The 22,739-nt window shown below is 43.8% G+C and overlaps 1 protein-coding gene across 4 annotated transcripts in view; it reads right to left on the reverse strand.

Moving 5' to 3' along the window:
• Nucleotides 1–1,435: 1,435 nt before the first annotated feature.
• tspoap1 (TSPO associated protein 1) overlaps nucleotides 1,436–22,739 on the reverse strand; it is a 40,692-nt gene continuing 19,388 nt past the window's right edge. Inside the window, exons 3-34 of one of the 4 annotated variants that reach the window (XM_088398984.1) lie at nucleotides 20,268–20,375; nucleotides 20,040–20,168; nucleotides 19,710–19,886; nucleotides 19,138–19,323; nucleotides 16,021–16,194; nucleotides 15,714–15,797; nucleotides 15,509–15,598; nucleotides 15,316–15,438; nucleotides 15,116–15,220; nucleotides 14,917–14,967; nucleotides 14,574–14,606; nucleotides 13,536–13,716; nucleotides 12,939–13,034; nucleotides 12,427–12,635; nucleotides 11,746–11,852; nucleotides 11,558–11,667; nucleotides 10,639–11,496; nucleotides 10,352–10,378; nucleotides 10,116–10,267; nucleotides 9,593–10,036; nucleotides 9,144–9,530; nucleotides 8,906–9,049; nucleotides 8,021–8,746; nucleotides 7,401–7,488; nucleotides 6,224–6,369; nucleotides 5,928–6,096; nucleotides 4,979–5,047; nucleotides 4,557–4,604; nucleotides 3,959–4,074; nucleotides 3,819–3,890; nucleotides 3,615–3,734; nucleotides 1,436–3,165 (exon numbers count right to left, since the gene is read on the reverse strand). In XM_088398984.1, coding sequence (XP_088255110.1) covers nucleotides 2,902–3,165; nucleotides 3,615–3,734; nucleotides 3,819–3,890; nucleotides 3,959–4,074; nucleotides 4,557–4,604; nucleotides 4,979–5,047; nucleotides 5,928–6,096; nucleotides 6,224–6,369; nucleotides 7,401–7,488; nucleotides 8,021–8,746; nucleotides 8,906–9,049; nucleotides 9,144–9,530; nucleotides 9,593–10,036; nucleotides 10,116–10,267; nucleotides 10,352–10,378; nucleotides 10,639–11,496; nucleotides 11,558–11,667; nucleotides 11,746–11,852; nucleotides 12,427–12,635; nucleotides 12,939–13,034; nucleotides 13,536–13,716; nucleotides 14,574–14,606; nucleotides 14,917–14,967; nucleotides 15,116–15,220; nucleotides 15,316–15,438; nucleotides 15,509–15,598; nucleotides 15,714–15,797; nucleotides 16,021–16,194; nucleotides 19,138–19,323; nucleotides 19,710–19,886; nucleotides 20,040–20,168; nucleotides 20,268–20,375 — 5,793 coding nt within the window. In that variant the 3' untranslated portion in view covers nucleotides 1,436–2,901. Of the gene's footprint in view, nucleotides 3,166–3,614; nucleotides 3,735–3,818; nucleotides 3,891–3,958; nucleotides 4,075–4,556; nucleotides 4,605–4,978; nucleotides 5,048–5,927; nucleotides 6,097–6,223; nucleotides 6,370–7,400; nucleotides 7,489–8,020; nucleotides 8,747–8,905; nucleotides 9,050–9,143; nucleotides 9,531–9,592; nucleotides 10,037–10,115; nucleotides 10,268–10,351; nucleotides 10,379–10,638; nucleotides 11,497–11,557; nucleotides 11,668–11,745; nucleotides 11,853–12,426; nucleotides 12,636–12,938; nucleotides 13,035–13,535; nucleotides 13,717–14,292; nucleotides 14,314–14,573; nucleotides 14,607–14,916; nucleotides 14,968–15,115; nucleotides 15,221–15,315; nucleotides 15,439–15,508; nucleotides 15,599–15,713; nucleotides 15,798–16,020; nucleotides 16,195–19,137; nucleotides 19,324–19,709; nucleotides 19,887–20,039; nucleotides 20,169–20,267; nucleotides 20,376–22,739 lie in introns of all 4 variants that reach the window. The other 3 variants (XM_088398986.1, XM_088398988.1, XM_088398987.1) reach the window with 3 other exon arrangements.

A 22,739-nucleotide genomic window follows, 5' to 3' on the forward strand; every position in this document is an offset into this window, starting at 1 on the left:
TCAGATGAGACTATTTTTTCAGTATGTGGGGTTCGCGACCTAATTTCTCCAGTACCACTCGAGTACCTTGAACACGATAATGCCAATGCATGTTAAGTCCACTGGCAAAATCTAAAATTGAATAAATCTGCCTTTTCAAAGATAAAAAATGTCATAAGATAAAAGAGATAAAAACAATCTCTTGAATGACTAAATTCTGTGTTGCAGTTTTTAACAAACTTCTAATGCTGTGACCTCATTCAGTATTGTGCAAGTGTACATAGTAATTGTGACTTTTGGGTGAATCGTCTTACTTTGGATTTGGGATGCTTCTTTTTTTTGGTTCTTTTTCAAACCATCTGTAGGAGGCACAGTGTTAAGACGGAAGAGAAGGAGAGCGGCTGTGACTGTTAGACCTCTTCCTGTGGTTTCATCACGTGGTCCAAGGGGCTTCAAAAGGAGACGACGACTTCTTCTTCGTTCACTTCTCTGGCCGGCTGGGCGGGCGACGGTACCTGCGACCATGGCGGAAGACTCGCTTTAAACACAAAGAGGAAAAAGTCCAGGTAAAGTGTGAAAGGCAGACTTTTTGTTTTTTTAGAATCATGATAGAAATTTTGAAATTCGGGATCGGCGAAACAAGTGCCGCTGCGATTCAAAATGTTTTTTCTTTGCTCTGAAACGGTTACGTGTGTTATTTTTAATGATTGTATGTTTACATCAATGTGATTCCGACTTTAATGACAAGTTTGCTTTTTTTTTTGACGCAATTTGTGAATGATAAAAAAAAAAAGCTTACTCACGCCAGCCAAAATGGCTTCTTCAAGATAGCGCTTCCTGTGGCAGGACTTTTAGACATGGAAACACAAGAAAGGGACATTTTTCGAACTTGTGGAGGAAAAAGAAAAAAATAATTTTCATTAGCGAGCAAACTAACCAAATTGACTTTTCAAGAGCAGAAACGGCTCGACGGGGGAATGTTAACTGTGTGGTGATCGAAGTGTCGATGGTGGAATGGGGAGGGGGGGTTGCAGTGTGTTCCTGTGCAGGTGCAGAAGAGAAGACCACAGATGCTGGAAGACCACCAACAGATATACAGTGCAGTCATCCATAAAGTAGAAAGCACTACTAAACTCCTCGCCACAGTGTAGTGTTTCCTACTTTATGGATGAGTGTACTGTTGGCTTCGGGGACAGTGCGGCCTCTCTCCGGAAGTCAAAAAAAAAAAAGAGGAAGCGGCTTAGTATGTCTTGCGAGGCTCCACGTTACCCAGAGTGTGGTTTGTGCTAGTTCACATGGGTGCCGTGTGGCTCGGAGCAAAGCCTGCAAACTCTTTCCTCCATTTCTAGAAAAAAAAAAAATTGTAGTTACCTAAAGTAAAATGTCTTAAGTATGAAATAAAGAAGTGATGACCTACTTTGCTTCCATTCTTGCACAAAACAGAGAAATTCACATGCTCAATGCACTTTTTGTTTAATGTGAAAATAGACACTTTCTTTTGTATCAAAAGACCCACCTTTCAATTCTTTTGCATACTAAGCCTTTACCGCATGGATGCCGCATGGACATGCAAAAAATATTTACAGATGAGCTTGCGAATCGGTAATAAAAACATTTTTATGCCATATAAAAAGGTTTTTACAATATAAATACAGGAAAACGGATCCAAACACTGTTCCTCATATATACACAACGATCTTTTCACTGCATTTGGACAATCTCCACCTCAAATTATCAGACAGAAAATATAAATATGAAATGAATAAATAAGGCATAATATGGGCATAATATTGGTATTCATGCAATCAATAAATATGCTGTAAACAACAACATATGAAGACTAAACAATATCATGTAAGGCTAAATACTGTTTACTACATTTGCAGTCTATTTGCAGTTACGTAATACTTGTGCATTCAAGGCCGTAAATAAAATCCAACAACACAAAGAGTTTTTGTACACTCCGACAACTTCTGGCCTCTAAAAAAAAAAAAAAAAGGGGGTGGAGATGGTTAATTGCGGACTCAGCCTTACCTACGTGCTGGCTCGTTTTCAAATTCCCCACCCCCATTGACTCCGCTCTCTCTGACTAACAATGACTAATTACTTAAGTAGTTAGCTTGTAACAGTTCCAGGTTAAAAATGGCTGCAAGCTAGAAGTTCTTTGCAGCGTTTTCAAACAGGAAAAGCACCTCAAGATTTTGGCATTTTCCACATGGAGATGTCACTCTTTCTGCACACTATCCACAACCGTGAAAAAATATCAGGAGGGCATCGAAATAAACGTTATTATTGCAGTTGTTCAATTCAAAAGCTCTTTTTACAAAGCTAGCTTGGATGCATCGATTAGGCCAGTGGCGACAAATTCGAGAGCTCCGGTGCTAATATCGGAAAAAGGCATTTGCTTTGGATAGCGCGCACGCACACTTACACACACAGCGCAAACACACACACACACATCCCCGTCTTTAGTGCCACTCGACGACTGCATGCACACTCCAGCGAGTCTACAATACAGAACATAATCATTACGACAAACATCGGAAACACATTTGGGATAAAATGAATGTGTGAATAATCATCCGACAGATGAGGAAGACTGCTGCTGCTTCTACAAGTTAGCTTTCGTTTAGTTAAAGCTCCATGAGGCCTTCTGTCGTGGAGCGACGCCACACCTTTCAGTTTCTACTGTGACAACTACAGAAGGAGCTGCTGCTTTGATAATTAGCTATTGCTGGAGTAGCGAGATTGCACATTTCATTCCAAGCTTGTCTAGCAGTTTTCTAAGGCAAATGTACTTATTGATTAAATTGAATAAATGACTGAACGTTACCAGCTGTGATTGCCACTGACTGAATCGTGAAGAGAAAGAAAGTGCTTCAATTAAAAATAAAAATGGTATCAAGTATCAGGTCCTGCCTTTCATTCTTTCTTGCTGGATCCAAACCTTTTGAACAGTTTCTTGCCTTTGGAGAAGAAGCCTTTCTTCTTTTTGCCTGCTGCAGAGCAGTGGGCCAGCGCTGGGTGAGGAGCTGGAGGAGAGGCGGGGTCCGGTTCTAATGTGTTGCTTACGGCCAGTGGTTCTGAGTCTTCTGTTGGCTGGGGGCATGGAGGTTCTTCTTGAGGGATCAAAGTATCGTGGTTTGTTGAGGGCCTGGGATCTTGTTGATCTATAGAGGAGCTTCCCTTCAGGGGGAGGCAAAAAAAAATATTGAAGAAAAGCGTTTGGTGATAAAGTTCTTTTGCACTAATTGAGGTACGAGAGCACATTCATAGTGCAGACGGAGGGAGCACGTAACTAAAAGCACATTTGGATTGAATCCAGGGGGCAATGTGGATCTACAGTGGAAGAACATGAACAAACAGGGAGTAAATGGAGAAGACACTGGCTCCCCTTCAGACAACACTTACAATCAAGTCTCAAAGTGCACTGTTCGTTTCTGCTTCTGCAAAAAGGTCATGCAGGAAATGGCAGAGCGGAGGGTGGAAAAGAAAAAAAAAGCAACCAAGTTTGAGAAATAGAAACAGAATAGTGTAAGACAGCAATTGACAGTTTGAAAAAAAAAGACAAAAGATGAGGAGGAAATGAGTTAAAAAAGCAAAAGTCAGGCCGCAAACTGCAAGTACTTTGCTACCTGTGATTCTTTCTTGTGTTCTGGTGCAGGCTGAGCGGAAACATGCTCGGCTGGAGCATCTTCTGTTAAAGCTTGCAGGAAATTGGACGGCACCAAGCCTCGTTGTCCATTCAAGTCACCCTAACACAAACAGAAAAGTACAAAAAATGCACTTTTGTTTCCAGAATCAGAAGCCACCCTCATTTTTTTTAATACAATATTTACATAGAAGAAACCATCTTCATCCATATCCCCAATCACATGGATGATGTCTCCAGCGCTGAAGGTCAACTCAGCCTAATTCAAATGATTAAAGTCAGATAAACGCACGCAAGCAACAACGATTACTTCTCAGCGTGTCTGACCTCGATATCGGTGTTGGGTGAGCTCTCCCGCGGATCGTAATCAAAGATGGCCACCATCCGGCGAGATCCTGGGGCGGAGTTTGCTGCAGGTGCAGCAGCTGCCTGGCTCCTTGCATCTACACATGGAGGAAAATATATCATAAGACAGGTTCGTCCATGTTCAGGGTGACAACCAGAATGCAGAACGAAGCACCACTGCAAGAGAATGTGAAGAAAAAGATGAGTTAAAAAAAATGGTGCGCCCTGAGGGAAGAAGAGTTAGGATGCTTGCAATCGCTAACGTCAAGGTGTTAATGAAGAATTAATGAAAAACATATTGTCATAATTCATTGCATTGGGTGGGTGGAAAAAAATGGATTGTCAACAAAATGGCCAACACAGACAACCACTTACACTCTATTATGTTTTAGGAAATCAAAAAATTAATTAAAATTTTTGTTCTGATGGATGAAGATGCTAACTTTGACATAACCAACAATGGAAAGTGACATAAAAATACAAGATGAACACTGCACATGCAAGTTGTTGACAGAACGTCTGTCCGTCCACAGATGTCATCATGCAGAGGAGTTTAAGGGTCAAAGGGCAAATGACAAACCTTGCCTGGAGGAGTCTACACTCTCCTCCCAGAGTGTTGCCGACTCCACTGGAAGAGACGAGACGTGGGATAAAATGGAAATATTTGTTTGTAGAAACATACTGGAAATGACACCTCGTAGGCTAAAAAAGTGATTTTGAATTTAAAGTCGGTACAAACTCACAGATAATGATCAGAAGGGATTAGGAGCCTGGTAAATGTGCCGACTACAAGAAGTAAGAAACGATCTTTTCTGATTTTTAGATTTTAGAATTTTCAATGTACGCTACAAAACAGCTTTAGTGGCAGAATATGAAAGTAACGGAGCTATTCTAAATCCCCTCTGGTCACTGTGTGAAATGTAATTGATGAGGCGAAAGAGACAAAAAGAGACGCAAAGCAGAGAAGAGCCAAAAAAGGAGGGCAGCGGGAATGGGACACACCTTTCTTGGATCGTCTCGGTTTGGCCGGTGGAACAGGGCGACGTGGGAGCTGTGCATGTGTACGAGTGCCTTCATGGGATTTTAGAATAGAAAACCAAAATAGGTGACACCAAAATAAAAAAATAAAAAAATCAGAGCAAAAAGAACAGGGGGTGCAAACAAAGAGCCAACGAAAAGCCAGTAACAAAGCAGCAAGCAGCAGACATCGTGAAAGTCGAGTGCCAGTGGAAGTGAAAAAGGTTTTGGAGCGTTAACGATGACTCGGTGCTCGGCGCTGGCGACAAAGCAGGAAACGCAAGCAAAGTGTCAGCTTGAATTTGCAAGGCAACAAAAACAGCCATTGAACTGATGGTTATGATTTCCATAACAGCAACACAGTCGAATTAAAAAAAAACAATAAGTACCCTTATAGCACACATTTATATTGAAGAGACATTAAAAAAAAAAAAAAAGTGGGCCTCATGCAGGAACAGTCGATGACGTTTGATTGTTCAAGTAAGTGTCATGATGATTAGCATTTAGCTGCGATCATGTGACTTTCCTTACACTGTACGTTATGCTCAGTGAAATCACAAGAGTAGAAAATCTCTCCATTGAAAATGGAAAAACTGAGTATGGCGCTAGCTGTCACATGTTGATTATATCAGCACCCACTTTTTCACACTTGTGCACTTTCAATGTGATTTGATCTTTGGCCAGGCTGTCTGCTAATGAAAACTTACTACTCCCCCCCTCCCTTGCCGTGTTCAAAATGGATCTAAAAATCTGCTGCATAAGGCCCACTAACTTTGCAAAGCGGGTTTAAGTTTTTGCATTAGTAGGTAGCCATATTCCTGTTGCATTAAATCATGAACAAGGGTGAGACTATGCACATGAAATATTTTAGTACGGATGCCCAAGAGCAATTCAATTTCAAGTCATCAATCCATATTTGAAACAAATTCCATACCTATCTTCTCTACGGGCGCTGGGGTTGATAAGAAGCCCTGCTGCAGAAGCTGCTGCCGGGTTTCTTCATCCTCCACCTGGATCTCAGACACCATGTTGCAAGGCACGTAGCCCGAACGACCAGCGGACTCTCCTCGGTAGAACCCGTCGGAATCTTTATCACCGTAAACCTGAGTAGAAAAACAACTCTTAATTCAGGAGATGCTGGCATCACTAATTTGTTCATCTTCACTGGATTCAAATAGCAGAAATGCTAATAGGGTGAAATATTTCTTCTGTTGTTGCTATTGTGCATACTGTGATAATCTGTCCTTCTCGAAAGGGCAGTTCCTCCTCAGCGGCGTCCGGGTTAGGTGACATGGTGGCAGGCTCATAAGGGAAGAGGGCCACAAAGATGCGCAATTGGCTGGGATCTCCTTTTTTCTTGGCTGAGTCAAAAGAACCTGCAAGAAGTGCGTGGAGAATAAATCATTCAAAAATAAATCATTTATTCACGTTCTTGACATATTGTACAAATGCTTGCAAGGCCGAGTTGCTGGAGATTGCTCCTCACTTAGCTCAGGCGTGTCCTTAAAAGAGGTAATCAAGCTAAAGCACTGATCCTAAGCTGTGTGAGCTGTTTGACAAACACACACCCGTTCATGATCTGCAACAGCCAAGCCAGCAAGAAAGGGAAACTGTGCCGCTTGACACAATCTCATCTAGATCAAACAACTTGCAACACGCACGCAAGTGCAATTTATTGCATGCTACTTTTTTTTCCCCCCCCACGAAACAAGGACTTTCATAATTCGTATGCTCTGTTACATTAGTGACTGAATTAAAAAAAAAAGGAAAACATTTGGGGGCCGCCTCTGCATTGCAGTGGCGAGGCGTACATAATGCTGCCGTGACCGTGTCGATCCAATTTGACAAAGTGAGAGAAATTTGAAGAGCTGTAGTGAGACTTAAGCTGCTCCGAAGAGAAGCTGCTCTCTATCTCATTATGGAGGCCATCTGTGGCTGGCGAGAAGCATGGACAGAGAACTTGCGGTTTCACATCCTTACTGATGAATGCTAGAGACAAAGTCTGACAGGCCGCACGGTAAAATTGGCATCGACTTGAATGCGTGTTGAATAATCGGATCTAGCAAAAAAGTGAGTCTCATTAAATTAAAAAAAATAATAAAATAAAAAGGAGAAAGCAAGAGGAACATTGCTGGTTTTGTCAGCTAATCAATGTGACTATTTTAAGATTGTCACTTCCCCCTGTCATGACAAGCCACTTTAGGTTACGGTAAGCTTGTTCTCAGCTTAGTGGGCTGCTCCCACTTCTCCATCACTGCTGGCACTCCTCCCTAGCCACACATGCTGCTAATCTGACTAGCGGCGTGTGGGTGGGAGGGAGGGACGGAGGGAAGCACAGGTGGGCCGGCATCACTTCAACATTCCCGCTGCAGGGGGAAAAAAGAAAAAAACCAAGAGAGTCTCTGACCTTTCAGCTGCTGGCTTTGCAAAGCCACTGATTTGGAGTCTGGCCCCCATGATGGACCCGCCTCCAATCTTGTTAGTTGACTGGGCTCCTGGGCACCAAACAGAAAATAGGAATAAGGAAAGCATCTCAAATACAAGGGAAGGATGGACAGCAGCAATTTACAGGGGAAGCACAACAAAGGGGGGAAAAAGCACAGGAAAAAGCAAATTCTCTTTCTCACTTAATTGAAAGAATCTTTTCTCCAATAAGGCGACATTATTAACAATTTTCCGGTGTTAAATTTCACACCCTGATTGTGGCTTCCAGCTTACACACTGATATTATTTTTTATTTTTTTGCTCATGAGTTCATTGAAGGGGAATTTTACGCAACACTCGGCAGTACATTTTTTGTTGCACACCACCAAGAACCAGATCACAAACATGGAGATGCAAAGCCTCAATGAAGATGAGCTACAATGTCAAAAAAACGTATCGAATTCGTGCCTTTAGCAAACGACAGGGGTTGATGATTGAAGAGGGATTCGTGTTTATGGAGCTACAGTACAGGGAAGGGCCAACTGCTAAAAAGGGGTAAAAATGGGGCTGGGGCAAAGCTGAAAGGGGAAATCAACTTTTTACCAAGGTCTTTCTTCCTTGGCGGTACGAAGGTCCTCTGTGCTCCATTGGAGCGCTTTCGATCCACCACTCTGAGCTCATCTGTTCTAGCACCACTTCCCCTGTGGCATCTGCTTCCTCACTGTCATCCGTCCCGTAGTCCACGTCAATCTCCATCCGACGCCCGATTGGTGATTTGACCGTGCGTACTGTTTTGCTTACTGGGTAGGTTCTTGGCGGCGGGGTAGGGTCATGGCCCGGGTTAGATGCTGCCGCTGCCGCCGTTGCAGCCTTCTGACTCCTGAGCATGGCCTCCCTCCTAAGGCGGTCCCCTAACCCTCGAAGTAGTACTCTGTCTTTGTTGGGGGCAGGACAGCGGACGGGACCTCGCCTGGTGGCCGGACCTTCGCATCCACGCACTTCTTTTTCTTCGGGATAACCGACAGCGTCGGTCGCATCCGAATAGTGAACTCTGTGCTGCATTTTGGGCTTGACTTGCTTCGTTAAAGGCTCTTTAGTGAGGGATCCGGGATCCACGTTGAAGTGGTGCTGCTGGTGGTGACACTGATGAAGGAAGCCTCTGGGTTGAAGGTGTCCGGGCCTCTGCTGAATCTGTATGTGATGACCGTCTTCTTCCTCTGTCACCTCGGGAATACTAAATAGCTGCTTGTCACGATACGGCTGAGGGGGTAACTTAAGGATCCTCTCAAGAACATCTTCATCACTGTCTGAAGGCTCAGATTTGGTTACCTACGATCGTATCCGTTACCCAGCGAGAAAGATGGTGAAATAAAGCAGGAAAAAAGAGTCATGCAAAATAAAAAGAAATGAAACAGGAATGACAATCAAAAAAAGCTATTTTCAATATATACATGACTCGGGCAAAGAAAATGACACGTGGATACGTACTCTGCCAGCTGTAATTGTGTATCCCCTGTTGGGCGCTTCCACCAGGTGGTCGGAGTAAACTTCTTCTTCCTCTTCTAGGATGTCAGACAGGTCTGAGCGGCTGTTGTCAGCCAGGTAGTCATTGGGGAGCTCTGTGCCAAAGCTCTGCAATGACACAAATATTCCCGTCAAGGCTTCTTGGAAACAGTTGATTAGATTCAAAGCACTTGGAAATGATATTCAACGGGCGAGAGCTAACCTGTTGTCCCTTTGTGTACGCTGGGTCCTTGTCTTGTCTCAAAAACTCCTCAATTGACACTAAGCGTTTGTTCTCTTGTTCCTCCTCAACCTCAGAGTCCAGCGGTGAAGTACTCGGGGGTCGAAGGATTAAAGTGTCCGAAGGGTTAAGGAGGTCTGTGATTGGGGCTTTGGGCGGTGTTGGGACGCGCTCCGGCGCTTCCAGTTTGGCACAGGGATCTTCGATGAAATCTGTAATGGATGGGAAGGGACGTATCGTTCCGGGGCTATCGGCATCTCTGCGTTGATCCGTCGTAGGTGCCGCCGGCGGTGGTGCCTCTGGTGTTTGTGCGACCGCCATTACAGGAGGTGCTTGGGGAGCCGACCAACTGGGGTTAGGGTTCATCTGCTGAAAGAACAGAACAGTCAATCGAACGGATTTAACTGGAAGAATAGAATCTGGTTGATTACCACTGGGGTGACGAGCGACGTAACGGGCGACGTGGCCTCGGGAGCGGACGTGGGGTCGGCCCAGGCCTTTACAAATGAGGCTGGTGAGTGTGGGACTTGGGGAGAGTTGGCAGCGGCCTCCGCTGTGAGGCTAGAAATGTCTCTGTTCGGAGGTGACGGGCAGACTGGGGAGGCATTGGCAGCGGACTTTCCCAAAGACAGTAACGAGGGCAGGTTTGTTGTTCCGACGGGCTCGCAGGCGTGGGGCGGCGCCACCGGGGCGCTTGCGAGCGAGCCGGCCATAATGGCGGCCATTTTGGACGGCACGTTGACTGGGAAAGAGTCACAAGATTCCCCGTGTGCTGACATGGTGCGAACAGTGAGCTCCTGAGCTGCCTGTAGGGACTGGATCTGGGAGGGTCCCAGCAGAGCGCTGCCGGCTGTTGGAGAAGACACCTCCAGCACCTTTGTTTGGAAAACAATCCGATCAGAATAAGGGCTGATTTCCAGTTGATGGACATTTCACAAACGGGGGGGGTCATACCTTCTTCTTATCTGCATATATGGTGTATCCAGTGACACGGACTCCGTTGGAGGTCCCGGCACAATCAATGGTGACGGGCAGCCAGCTGATGAGAGCGATACCTGGTGAAGGACCGTGCTCCAACTGTACATCTAAAGGAGCGTCAGGGGGGCCTGCAGAAAATCACAGCCAGTCTTGGTGGTGGAATGGCAATCACAACTACAATCCTCCAAGAGACATTCAAAAACAATATGTACCTGCGTTCCCAGACTGTGGGCATGAAACTTAAGCAAAGTTGAGGCCGTCATTTAATGAACTTAATCAAACGACATTACACTAGTCACTATTCTAAATTCCTAAAAAAAACTATCTAATCACTACTTTGCTAAAACATCTACAAATGGAAAACTGTCAAAGCCAAATGTTCTTCAGCTTGACTGGTCCAACTCTGTAGTTTTGTAGGGTAGTCCATTTCACTTGAATGGAAAAACTATTCAAAACTCACGGGTAAATGTAATCAGATGAGAAACTATCAGATCCTGACCTGCCATGAGCGTGCTGAAGTTGATGGTGGCACTTGTGCGTTGACGTCGCTCCACGGGTAACTCCCAAGGCGTGCGGTGCGGCCGCGCCTCCACTTTGACGCTGTACTGCAGGCTGGGTAAGAGGTTATTGAGGCACAGCGAATAGCAGCCAGCCTTGACCAGCTCGCACTCCTCCTCATTCAAGAACACAATGTGCACGTAGTTGCTGTTGCTGGGAAGCCACGACAGGTTGGCGGACGTAGCCGTGACCCGGTCCACGCGCAGCTGCGTCGGGGCCACGCAAACGTCCCTGCCGATGAGCATGCTGCAGCGCAGCTGGTCCGAAAGTCCCTTTTCCGTCAGGCTTTGCACGGACACGCGGTAAGTCTTGAGGTTGATGTCCAGTCTCTCCAGCACCGCCTTGGTCTGGGCGCCGAAGGGCACGTTGAGCCGGAGCTCCTGGTCCACGTAGACGTTGTAACTCCACACGTTGCCCCACCCGGCCGGCACCGACGGCGGGTCCCAGCTGATGATGATGCTCTTGGCGAGCTGCTTGATGAGGGTGAGCTTACGTGGGTAAGGCACAGTGTCCGCTCCCACTTCCTCCAAATCCAAGTCCAGGCCATTGGTGAGGGGGGCTGAGACAGCCAAGGCCGAATTGGAAGAGGCGGAGGCGGGGCCGCAGACAGAAGAGAGCTCGCTTCTATCGGAGGCGCGGACACTTGCGTGGAGGTGATGCTGGTGGCTGGCACTGTGCAAACTGCTGTTGTGGCTTAGCTCAATAGTCTCAGGCGGATCCGCACCCATGACGTCGTCATCTGACACGGGTTCCACAAAATTGGAGGGGACCAGCCCTCTCCTTCCGTCTACCAACTCGCCTGGGGGAGGAAAAAAAACAATAAATATGAAATTGTATACAAAAATATAGTGTCAACCTACCTTCATAGAAGCCGTCATCATCCATGCCTCCGTACACATAGATGTATTCTCCTGCAGTGAGTGGTAGCTCCATTTCAGGGTTGTCATTGGGCCCATCGTAAGGATTATAGCTGTTTGACGTGCATTCGCCAGAACGTTAGCTCATGATTAAATCATCGTTCTTTTGTGTCAATCAAAAATGTACAAACCTGTATCGTGCAATAAAAACCTGCAGCTTTGATGCCCCTCTGCTGGCAGCGTAAGGTGCAGGGGCCAAGTCCACGTCCAGCTCCTCCACCTCACTGGCTGTGTCAACCTGAGAACATCACAAACGTGGCGTGAAACTCAACCGCTAAAGCCAGCCGAGCTCATTCCTAAAAATAGCACGTCATTAACGCTCAAAGTAAAGCAAGATATCAAAATGTGCTTTATCCTTAACACTAAAAAAAGTGACAAGCTGTTCGAGTATGTCAAATCCATTCATCTCAAAAGTATATTTATAGCTTCCCTTTAAAGCATTTTACAACTACGACCATTTGACCCACATAATCCAGTGGCGGCTGGATTATTTGACCAAACACGATCTTTATTGAATTGAAGGAGAGGCCTGCATGATAAGACCTCTGACCAAACCTGTCGGTCACACAACACACAAGAGCCTGTACCTAACTTAATGAATGGAAAAGCTTATATAGTATATTCAGCTAATGTCCCCACATGAGATTTAATGTGATTATATAACCCTATTATTGGATTTTTTTTACCCCCAACTGCATTTACAGGTAATCAAGAGTTTCATATTCTAATCTGCAAATGCAAAAATAGCTTTTTAGTGTTTGCTCCCATCTGATAGAGATGCCAAAGTAAGTAAATCATCCATCTTCTCATACCTCGTGTGTTGGGCTTGATTTGTGCGGACTAAGGTGGCCCTCAGACTTTGGGGTGAGGTTTGCAGTTTCAGACTTGCTGGAGGAGTTGGCCGACTTGCTGACACTGATGGTGGGAAGCTCTCGATGCTTGGTGAGCGGCGAGCGTTCTGCTCTGGACAGCCCGGCGGCGTGCGGGGTGCTCCCCATGCTGCGAAGTGCCGCAGCCACATCTGAAAAGAGGCGAGAGAGCGCTAATACACAATCCAGGATCGCTCTCACTGTGGCTAGGTGGGTGAGGTCAGAGGTCAACATGCAGAAAGCTCAAGGTTGAACCTGACTGATTAAACAGCGGAGAGAAATCCTGCCTCCATCTGTCTGTAGTCAGAGGTCACACTACCTTGTGGTAGCATGTGTCACTCCAGCATCACTAAGGGGCTTAACTCTTTCCACAGACACTTTTCACCTCAGTCTCATGCAAGTTGCGTTACTGATGAGAACATGCCATGCTTTTTGTGAAAAGGCCTAAGGCGTACCGTTACCCTCGGGGCAGGAGAGAGTGTCACCTCCCTCGAGACTCCAGAAGGCTATTTCGCTCAGAGACTCCATATCCCATGAGCCATCTGTGCAGTCTAAAACACACGAACAAGATGTCGGATGTACGGGCGAGATGTTAGATTGGCCCACAACTTGTTAAATGCCAGCTGGATAGGCCAGAAGCACTTTCACATGCAGAAAGGAGACCTATGTATTCCTAGTATTTATACTGATGTAAAAAGCTAAAATATAGTATTAATTGTTATTTTATTGTTTGTTTTTATTTTTTCTCTCCCTCACATGACGGCGGCAGTTTTCTGCTTGGCTGACTGGAACAGCAGATGACTCACAAGTCAAGAGGAGGAAGCCAAGTGCATGTGCACGGGCTTGTTTGTGACCACAAGCAGAAAAAAATAAATCATGCTGCATACTAATCAGGTTAGTATTTTCAAGTACAGTATTTGGATGGAAAGAACACGTCTGTTGAATAAGTGGCAGAAAATCTAAAGTCGCTATTGTTTCTAAAAATAAAGTCACTATTTCAATTAGGTACAGTTATTTAAATAAAAAAAACTTGGGTGGCTTTTCTGTTTTACCTCGATCTGTAGAAAGGCCCACTCCATTTGTCAAAACAGAGAGGCCAGGGTGGTTGAGAAGGGCGGCGCCAGCCAGGTCCGACTTTGAGGCCTGCAGTCGAAACTTCTCCAACTCTCGGGACAACAAGCCAAACTGTTCACTCTGGCTGCGACACTTCTCCTCCAGGTCTCGCACCTTTGACTGCACAAAAGCACATTGTCGACCATATTGCATTTAATGCATTTTTTTTTTTAATTCAATCTCATGAAACAAATCAAATCTGCTTAAAATATTCATGTTTAATTTGATTTTCCCTGTACTTGCAACGTGGGTGAAATTTTGATTACAAATGAGCAATGGCAAGCAGAAAAGGTCCCATACACATTCTTCATCCCTATTACTATTTATTTGCCACACACACACACACTCACACACACACACGTGCATGAAGGTTGTGCTTGCGGTGCCGGTTTCCTGCTTGCATTTACATTCAACAGTCTCAACACTTCCTGTCTGCAACACCTACACAAATATGATTTCTTACCGAGATGCAGCAAGATGAAGATGCAATATATTAACAATTTAAAGAGCTGTCAATCAACAACAATCACATTCATTTCAAAATACAAGGGAACTGTCACAATTCACACGGATAAGCCAAAAATATTGGGTCGGAATGAAAGTAGACAAAGGTTATAGAGGGGCTGGACGGGATTTTGTGTAAGGGAAGATTAATATGCGGTTCAGGGGATTAAGCAGGTTAAAGGTCAACAGTACCTGCATGCAGTCCAGTGTACTCTGGTTAGCACAGATATCAGAAAAAGGGGGGAGAAAAAATGAATAAAGAAATTCAAATCCATGCTTCTGAAACAACAACAGTAGCTTAAAGAGCCAGAGTCGAAAATCTCGTCAGGTTGCAGATTGTCTATTAGCATTCATTGGGTTTTATAACGGCCAATTTCAGGAGCGAGACTTTCTATTGTGACGCTTTTGAGTTAAGGAGACAGTATGTTGGACAAAGAAGCCAAGCAACAGGAAGAGGGACAGCTATACTCTACCAGCTCCCTCCGCAACACCAGTTCAACCAACTCCTAAAATCAAATACACAATTCATTTCAAAACAAAGTCTGATAGGGCAAAATAACATGTCAGCAAAATAAGCTGGCCGATGACAACCATCGTGTTATTGGCGAAGCAGCTGTTGCTATGGTTACTCTGTGGTTGTTTTGGATGGTGCAGAGTGCAGGATGTAAATTTCATTTCAATAATTTTTTTTGCTTGGTGCTGCCTGGCGAGATAAAATCCTCTATAGTCCATTTGTGCTTTAATGAAATACACGTCGAAAACAGCAATTGGGTTAAAGGTTAACGCAGCTGCCAGAGATGTGGACTACAAGCTCACCTCCAACATCTGGACCACTCCTTCATGCTCCCTCTTGGCAAATAACTGAGCCTGAAAAAAAAAAAGATCAAATAATGAGAATAAAATCACAGCACTTTTTGAATAGAAACACCATCAAAAGTGCTTCAAGGCAACTACAAGTGCCCAAAGGTTGCCTCCTGGTGGGCAAAAGCTCTTTTTCAAAAACAACAGTTCTTACTCGCTGTAAGCGTTTGATTTCATCCTGCTTGAACTTAAGGATAGCCAGAGCCTGCTCATGTTCCAATTCCAACTGCTGCCTTCGCTCAGCGACCTCTCGCATATGCTGCTCAGAGAGACAAAATATACTAGTGGTGAGCAGTGAAAAAGCAATTCAAATTTAATTATTAAAAAAAAAAAAATTCAAGGCCCGCTGAACACCTTTAGGACCTGCTCTAGGTTCTCCAGTTTGGCACAGAGTCTCTGGTTCTCCTCGAGAACTGAATTGTGTTGAGCGCTCACTTTGGAGAGTTCTTCCTTCAAATCGTCATTCTCAACTCGAGTCTGGAAAACAGAATTCCACCATTTATTGCTTAACCTGGATTGCATCATACCACACTTGACGGACACCAACCTGGTCGAGCAGCTGCGCCTTCCTCCTGAGGAGATATGTCTCCTCCTCTAGCTTCTCATTTTTGCCCTGCTCATCCTCAAGCTGGCTCTCCTGCCACAGAAACACCAGGTAGGGCTCAAATCAAACAATCTCACTTTAGGTTCAATGCATTATGCAGATTGAAAGCTTTCAGAAAGTCAGAAAAAAAAAAAAAAAGATGACTTACCAAATCCAGGCATTTCTTCTGCCGCTTCTTTGCTTCATGCTCAAGATTTTCACATTCTTTTCTCTTCTTTGTCAGCTCACTCTCCTAAAATGGCAACAAACAAAACACAATTCAAATAACATGGATCATATATGAGAATTCATTTACAATTTGCTTTTAGAATTCTCACATGATAGCTTAGCATGATTTAATTATTCTAAATGCAGCTTAGATGTAGTGCCAGCAATGCAGAAATCAGCTTATTTTAAGGCCATGGGACTTCAATCATTTATTTGACAAACACATCTATGATATCGGAATTACTGACCAGATAGTGAAGATGCTTCTGGGAATTTTTCTCCTCCTGGGAGGGAGTCGGGCTGAGGCCCGGGTGGGGGGGCGTCACTGGCAGCCCCGACTCCTCCTCCTCCTCTCCGGGAGTCTTCTCACACCTAGATGGAGATTCATCTAACGGCACACGCGGCGGGGTCTCTCCTACAACCTGACACGAGAAGCATCCATTGGTCACATTCATCAATTTCTTCAATAGGGTTTTGACAGTATTACAAAAATCCATCGTACGTATTTGAATGATGAATTGAAAGCACCGAAGTAAGTGTCCAAGTGTAGTTCCACTACACATGACACCCCACAATTTGTGAGTGACAGATTATCAGCTTTGCCTCCTTAGCCGCTGTCTGGCTGGAATCAATGAATAATCCACAGGGATTCCCTCAAGCATGAAACATGACTGCGTTTACATTGGAATTAGGAGGGATAGCATTTAATGACAGCAATTGCTGACAGGTCTTTCCATAAAACTATACAATTGTCTTCTCAGGCTGTCAGGAGATGAGAATCACTGATTTGAGTTTAAAGCTACTAATGGTCAAGCGCTGAAGAAGGGATGCCAAGGATCAGCCTTTTGACATGGGTGGTTCTCAGGATATATGGTCCGACCCACTTCAAGAATCAATATTTTCTTTCCTTTACAATCAATCAGCAGATTAAATTTACTCAAATTGTATGAGAAAAAAGTGGAAAGGGTTCCAAAATGAATCCACTATACAAGACACAGCTAAATCGGGTCAGAATAGAAGTATGAAGCATACCATATTTAACCAAAATGATCAATTATCTTTCCCCCCCATATCTTGGGTGACTGATTATCAGATTTAATATTAGATTGAATCATTTGGAAAACTTTATGTCTATGTATGTGATGCTTATTTCAATAATATCTAAATATGATGGATTTTGTTGTAACCCCGTGGTGAGCCCCATTAAGAACGCAGAAATTTACAACGCCACATCATATGAGCCAAAAGATCAAATTGTTTAAAAGAGCAGACTGTCAAAATACCATCAGCATCCATGTCATTTCTAATAATGACACCGTTTGTCAAAAAGGCTACGCAGGCAGAAGGTTACGTAATACCTAACAGATTAAATACAACCCCAGGCAAAAAAATTGCAGAATCACCACTTTCCAAAGCCTTTCTTTCGGTTGTTTGATTTTGTAGGAAAAAGCAGATCACACAACATCGCTACTACTTTGCTGCTCCTCCTCCGGCTTTTAGAACACTGCAGAGGAATGGATTTAACAGTACTTCGTCTCTTGCTTTTAGGAGATCAATTCTGCAGGTTGCCATTGAGCAACTTCCAGCAAAGATTTACAATTCAACAAAATTAATGAATGAAAATCCTTTGAGACTGCTGATTCCAGTATTTATTTCCAGTCCTTGCACGTGTGAAAAATTTAACCCGATGTCCGAAGAATCACACAATGTGTAAAATGGCTTCATCCATTCAAGTGGATCCATTTGTACGGGCCTGAAATGTTTGGAGGCTTGTCACGTTCTCGCCCTTACGTCATGATGATGCTCCACATTAACATTACTAAGGGCTTTGGTCCATCCACACAACCAAAGGATCATAACCAAATCTCTGGACGCACAGCAGTGGCTGTCTCCACTTCACTCCAGTCCGCCCTGGGGAGGAGGTCCATGCAAAGGAAAGGATCAAGAACAACCTGGGCCCTGGTGCATCCACCATTCAGCAGTCCCCGAGTGCCATAAGCACATTGGTGTAATCCCTGCAGACTACTGAAACGGGTAACTGGATCACTTCTTTTAAAAGCACCTTAATGGATTGGCCTGCCCGTTGATTTTCTTTTTAATACAGAGCATATACATGCCCGATCACTGACGTCTCAAGGATTGATATCGAACTGGATTGTTGACTGCCCTTGTGCATTTGAAGTGTCATTTACATGCACAAAAATGTTGTCAATCCTGAATCAAGCAGCTCTGCAGGAATTCACGTTGGATGAGCTACGAGACCAACATGAGAGACAGCCTTTAATAACACCCATTAAGCAATAGCGACACGGATATGTGTCATGGCAATTTGAACTTTTGCATGACTTAAACGTCACCTCCGAGAAGCAAAAAGGAGGTAAGCCGAGAAGAATTGGCATGGAAATAGAAAGCGATGTGATGACCTACCCCTTTTGCGTGATGGGAGGCAACATCAAGCCTGTCGCTGGGCCTGCTAGTTATCCAGAGCAGGGCTCTTTGGTGCGGCCGGAGTCTTACCTAGCACCCAAAACCCCTCTCACCGCTGCCACAGCAACAGAGAGCGGATTACTGGACTGTACCATTCTGTTGTTAGAGGGGATTAGAGTTCACACAACATGGCCCCGTTCTGGGTGTTCGTGTGTCACTGCCAGTGCGTGTGTGCATGCGGCCCACAAAAGGAGAGATTACCACAATCGGCATTCTCATTTGAGCTTCCCGGGAGGGACTGGACATCACACACACACGTGCGCTGTCAAAAGAATATCATATGTAGGACCTAATGCTATGCTAAACCTAACATAGAAAAAAAAAAAAAAAATTCTATTCAGTCACAGAAGTTTTTTTCCCCCCACAAGTCACAAAAAGATAGTTAAGTAGTGTCATTGACTAACTTTGCTATAGTAAATCACACCAAGCCCACATTATGTAACGGATTCCTAAAATCAGTGGACAACATATCGTCAATTCTACGGGTTTGAGGAATAGAATAGACTGAAATGTAGTGAGGATCAAGAGCGTGTGTGAGTTTTGCATCTTTGATCAAGTCCAAGTTGGAGAAAGGGAATCATCTCATTATGGCTTGTGGCAGATTAGTATCGGCTCAAACGACAAGCCATTATATAACGCGGCAAAACAGCATGCATGCCAGCGTAAACATTCAGGCCTGAATGTTATACGCTTTCCTCGCTTTCATTTGGAGGTTGGAAATATGCTTTTGGGACAGCACATCAGGAGGACGGACATAATATTTTTTGAATGATGTCATATCCCACAGAATCAAATCGATGGCAGTAGCTTGGGAACACAATTTTGCAGAGTTGTGCCGTGTATGGACTGTAAGGAGTGATTTTTTTTTTTTATTTTACCTTCCCTTCTTCATCCACCATCTGAGCAGGTGTCTCACACCTCTCCGGGCCACCAGGATCGGGATTTTGATTTTGGTGCTGGGTGGTTGAGGTGACGGCTAGTTGCCTTTGAAGCCGGAGAACTTCTCTCTGAGACTCCCTGAGCAATTTCTCAAATTCCACTCTGACCGATGGGACGGGAGAACCCTGCACAGACACATGCATGGCTAAAATAAACAAATAAATATACATAATAATAATACGTTTTAATACCAAACCCTGATGATTTCAGTCCACAGCAAAAGTAAAGAAATAGATAAAAATGTTCCAATACTTTTGGAAGAAACTGTTTTTTTTTCCTCCTAATGGTGAGTTTTGACAGCAGTACAATTAATGTCCAGCAGAGGGCGTACTTGAGTCTACATAAAGCAGAGGCTGTGCTGGCTGGTGAGTTAGAACAGGGTACAACTTTCCAAGATGCGATTATTATATAATAAAAAAAAGAGCTGACAATATTAAAAAATGATTAATTACAACAATCATGGTTGAAAGAATGGTTGGTAATAAATTGCAAATAAAAAGAGACATAGTACGTTAGCAGTGCCAAGTTGTGCTTCCAGATCTCTGAAGTTCTGCTGCAGCGCAGCAATCTCCTTCTCCTTGCACAAGAGTGCGTCGGCATGCTGGGCCAGGTCACGTGCTCGTTGTCGTGCAAATGCCCTCTTGTAGTGTTCCACTGATCCGGGCCTTATCAGCGATGGAGCGCTCACCTACGAGGATCAAGTATTAAGGTATTGTGCTTGTCTTCTAAATTCCAGAATATCGACAGGAGGTCGCAAGGTCGATTCGGAGTCCATTTTGACGTTTTGGTTGAGAGTGAGGACAAAGCGGCTGTTCATGACTGTTAAATTTGTGCAGCGTACCATTTTGAGGTTAGCCTCCTGCAATTTGCGCGCCCTCTCCTCCAGTCTTTTGGCAAGCACTGCCAGTTCCGTGTTCTTCCTCCTCAAGCGTCGGACCTTCTCCTCTGTTTCTGGAGCACTGCTCTTCCGCTAAACACATGGGCGTAACAAATGACATCACACAACGCCTACATCCAAAAATAAGTGTTAATACAATGTGCTATGTCATCTTCAGTCATTAAAACTTACCAAAAGGCAATTTTCCTCCCTCAGTATGCTGCATGTCTTCTTAAGTTCATCCAACGCTCGCAATAGTTCAAAGTTCTGACGTACCAGAAAGCGGTAGTCTGCACCATTCTGGAACAAATATTGTGAAATAAATATGAGTACACAATAATCACAAGCATTTTTTTTTTTTTTTTTTTTTTAATGAGGTATGAATGCTTTTTTCCCTGCATCCATCCATGACACTTGCTAAGTAAGGGGAGTTGACGCATCATCACTGGACAGGCTTTTCATTAGATGGACTCAATAGGCTGATCACACTCTGTCAGCATAACAGCAAGAAGAGCTTTGCACCCACGCTGCAACGACGGAGAGCGCTGAATCACCGAGCAATGAGATCAGGTATAATGTAGGAAAGGGATTTAAAAAAAAAAAAAAAAAAAAAAACATGGGGTGGTTTTCGAGGGTGTGATATTTTGCCATGGTTTGGAAGAATAGAGTCACTCATCACAATAATGGGGTTAACATTTTACAGAGAATCTCAGTAGTTGTGACTGTGACAGAAAAGCAATGGCCATAAAAAGTTAATTTCCAAGCTTCATTAGAATGTGTGTGGAGTGACTCAGCAAAGAATACAATTTGCACATTTTTCACTGCCCTGACTTTGCTGTGCTAGCGTTGGCAGCTTAATGATTTTACTGATGAGGCCTAAGAGGGACATTTACTTCTGGGAGAAAAAAAAAATCTCAAGTCAGCTTTGCATCAGCTGTGGCTCTAGTGCAGGGGCTCAATTGAGGTGTCATCTCCTGCATTTCCTAGCCCTGCCTGGGGTGCTATCGAATGATGGGGGGTCTGCTTAAAGCAGCAAGAGAACAAAGAGCCAACATAACAGATTGCTTTTATCCCCCCAAGAGGTAAGCAACCTCCATCCCCTGCAAGCACCTACTAAATAATAAATAAAGAAATAAAATATGTTATCTGGTTTTAGTGTCTTTATCTATCTATGATATATAGTGTGGATATCTCTACTACAGGCAGTTGAGCCCATTTTACACCAAACTATTGGCAGAAAGTCATTACAAACCATTAGCACATCTGCAGGGTACCTTGATTAAAAACATTAAAAATTCCCCTGAGGCCTCCTGGGATTATTATTATTATTATTAAGGCGTTAGCTTGTTATAAATAATAAATAAGTAAAAAAAATAAAAACATAAATAGATAAATAAATAGGCGTCAGATTACTCCTTTTAGAGAAGTGTTAAAAAAAAGGAAGAATTCCACACCACCCAGGAGCACAGATGAAAAATGGTGGCCTGCTCCAGCAATTACGTTGCCAGACAAAAAGAAATAGAAAGCTACACTGTGCTACGTCCAACTCCTACAGTAAATATAAAATGCTCTTTTTTTAAGCAGTGCTTTAAAAAAAAGTAGACCAATCTAAAAAGGGATGAGTGGTAGTAGTACATACACTTGTAAATAACTACACTATGACGTTGACACCATGACTGCATTTGCATTGGACAATGAAAGCAGTGCATGACCTCTGTTCCGTTGAGACCATGGATAGGCTTTGTAAGCAGACAGCTAGACAGTGGGGTGACTTGGGGGCTGCTGGTTGAGACATTTAAATACGCCAGAGAATAGCCGCACCTTCATCTATCAATTATTCATAATGTCATAACATGTAAATATGCACGAACCATGTGGGCGTAAAACCATTTGGGAAATAAATAAAATGTATTCACTAAATATTTGAAACAACACGTGCTTTTAGATTTGTGTTAGACAGTTCGAGCAAAAAAAAAAAAAGGGTAAAGTGTGATAATGAGCTTCTATACAAAACTAGAATGATCCACTTTCTGCTCTCAAAGGTACAAAGTAGGTCAAATTGAGATGTGCAGTGCTGGCATTTATTTGTCTCTACCTTTGACCTATCCAGTAAAAGCTGGATTGTGGGAACAAGCTAGTTTATGTAAATAAACTCTTGAAACAAGGGTCTCAACATGAGCTTGGTAGCCAACTCAAAGAATATTGTTGCACTCAATCGTTACACAAGGTTGTTAATGATGTCACGACACGATTGTCCTGTAGGAACACGGCCACCACTTGTATCCAGATCATATGAGGCTGGAGAAAATATCCATCTTGAAATGACTCTGGCGCCATGTGACACTCTGCTCTATCAATTGCAGGCCAATTTGGTTTCTTTGAAATGCTCTTCTTCTAGCAAATGTGGGCCAAGAGTAATTTGTAAAGGTCCATTCCCAGAGTTTGGGACAACAGTTACATTTGATAAAAATCAGAAGTTTTTGATAAACAGCTAAACCAAAAGCTAACATTTTTTGCTGTCCACTAAAATTGGAGGGCAAGACAACACCAAAAGTACATACCTTGTGATCTCCTTCTGCTCCAAAACCATTTAGGTTTTCATAGAGCGAGTGGTGCCTCTTTCCTAATAACGACTTTGACGGGACACAAACGGAGGCGGGCACG

Source organism: Syngnathus floridae, chromosome 15 (genome assembly GCF_059516105.1).
Source record: "Syngnathus floridae isolate MCC-2025c chromosome 15, RoL_Sflo_1.0, whole genome shotgun sequence".
Classification (NCBI taxonomy): domain Eukaryota; kingdom Metazoa; phylum Chordata; class Actinopteri; order Syngnathiformes; family Syngnathidae; genus Syngnathus; species Syngnathus floridae.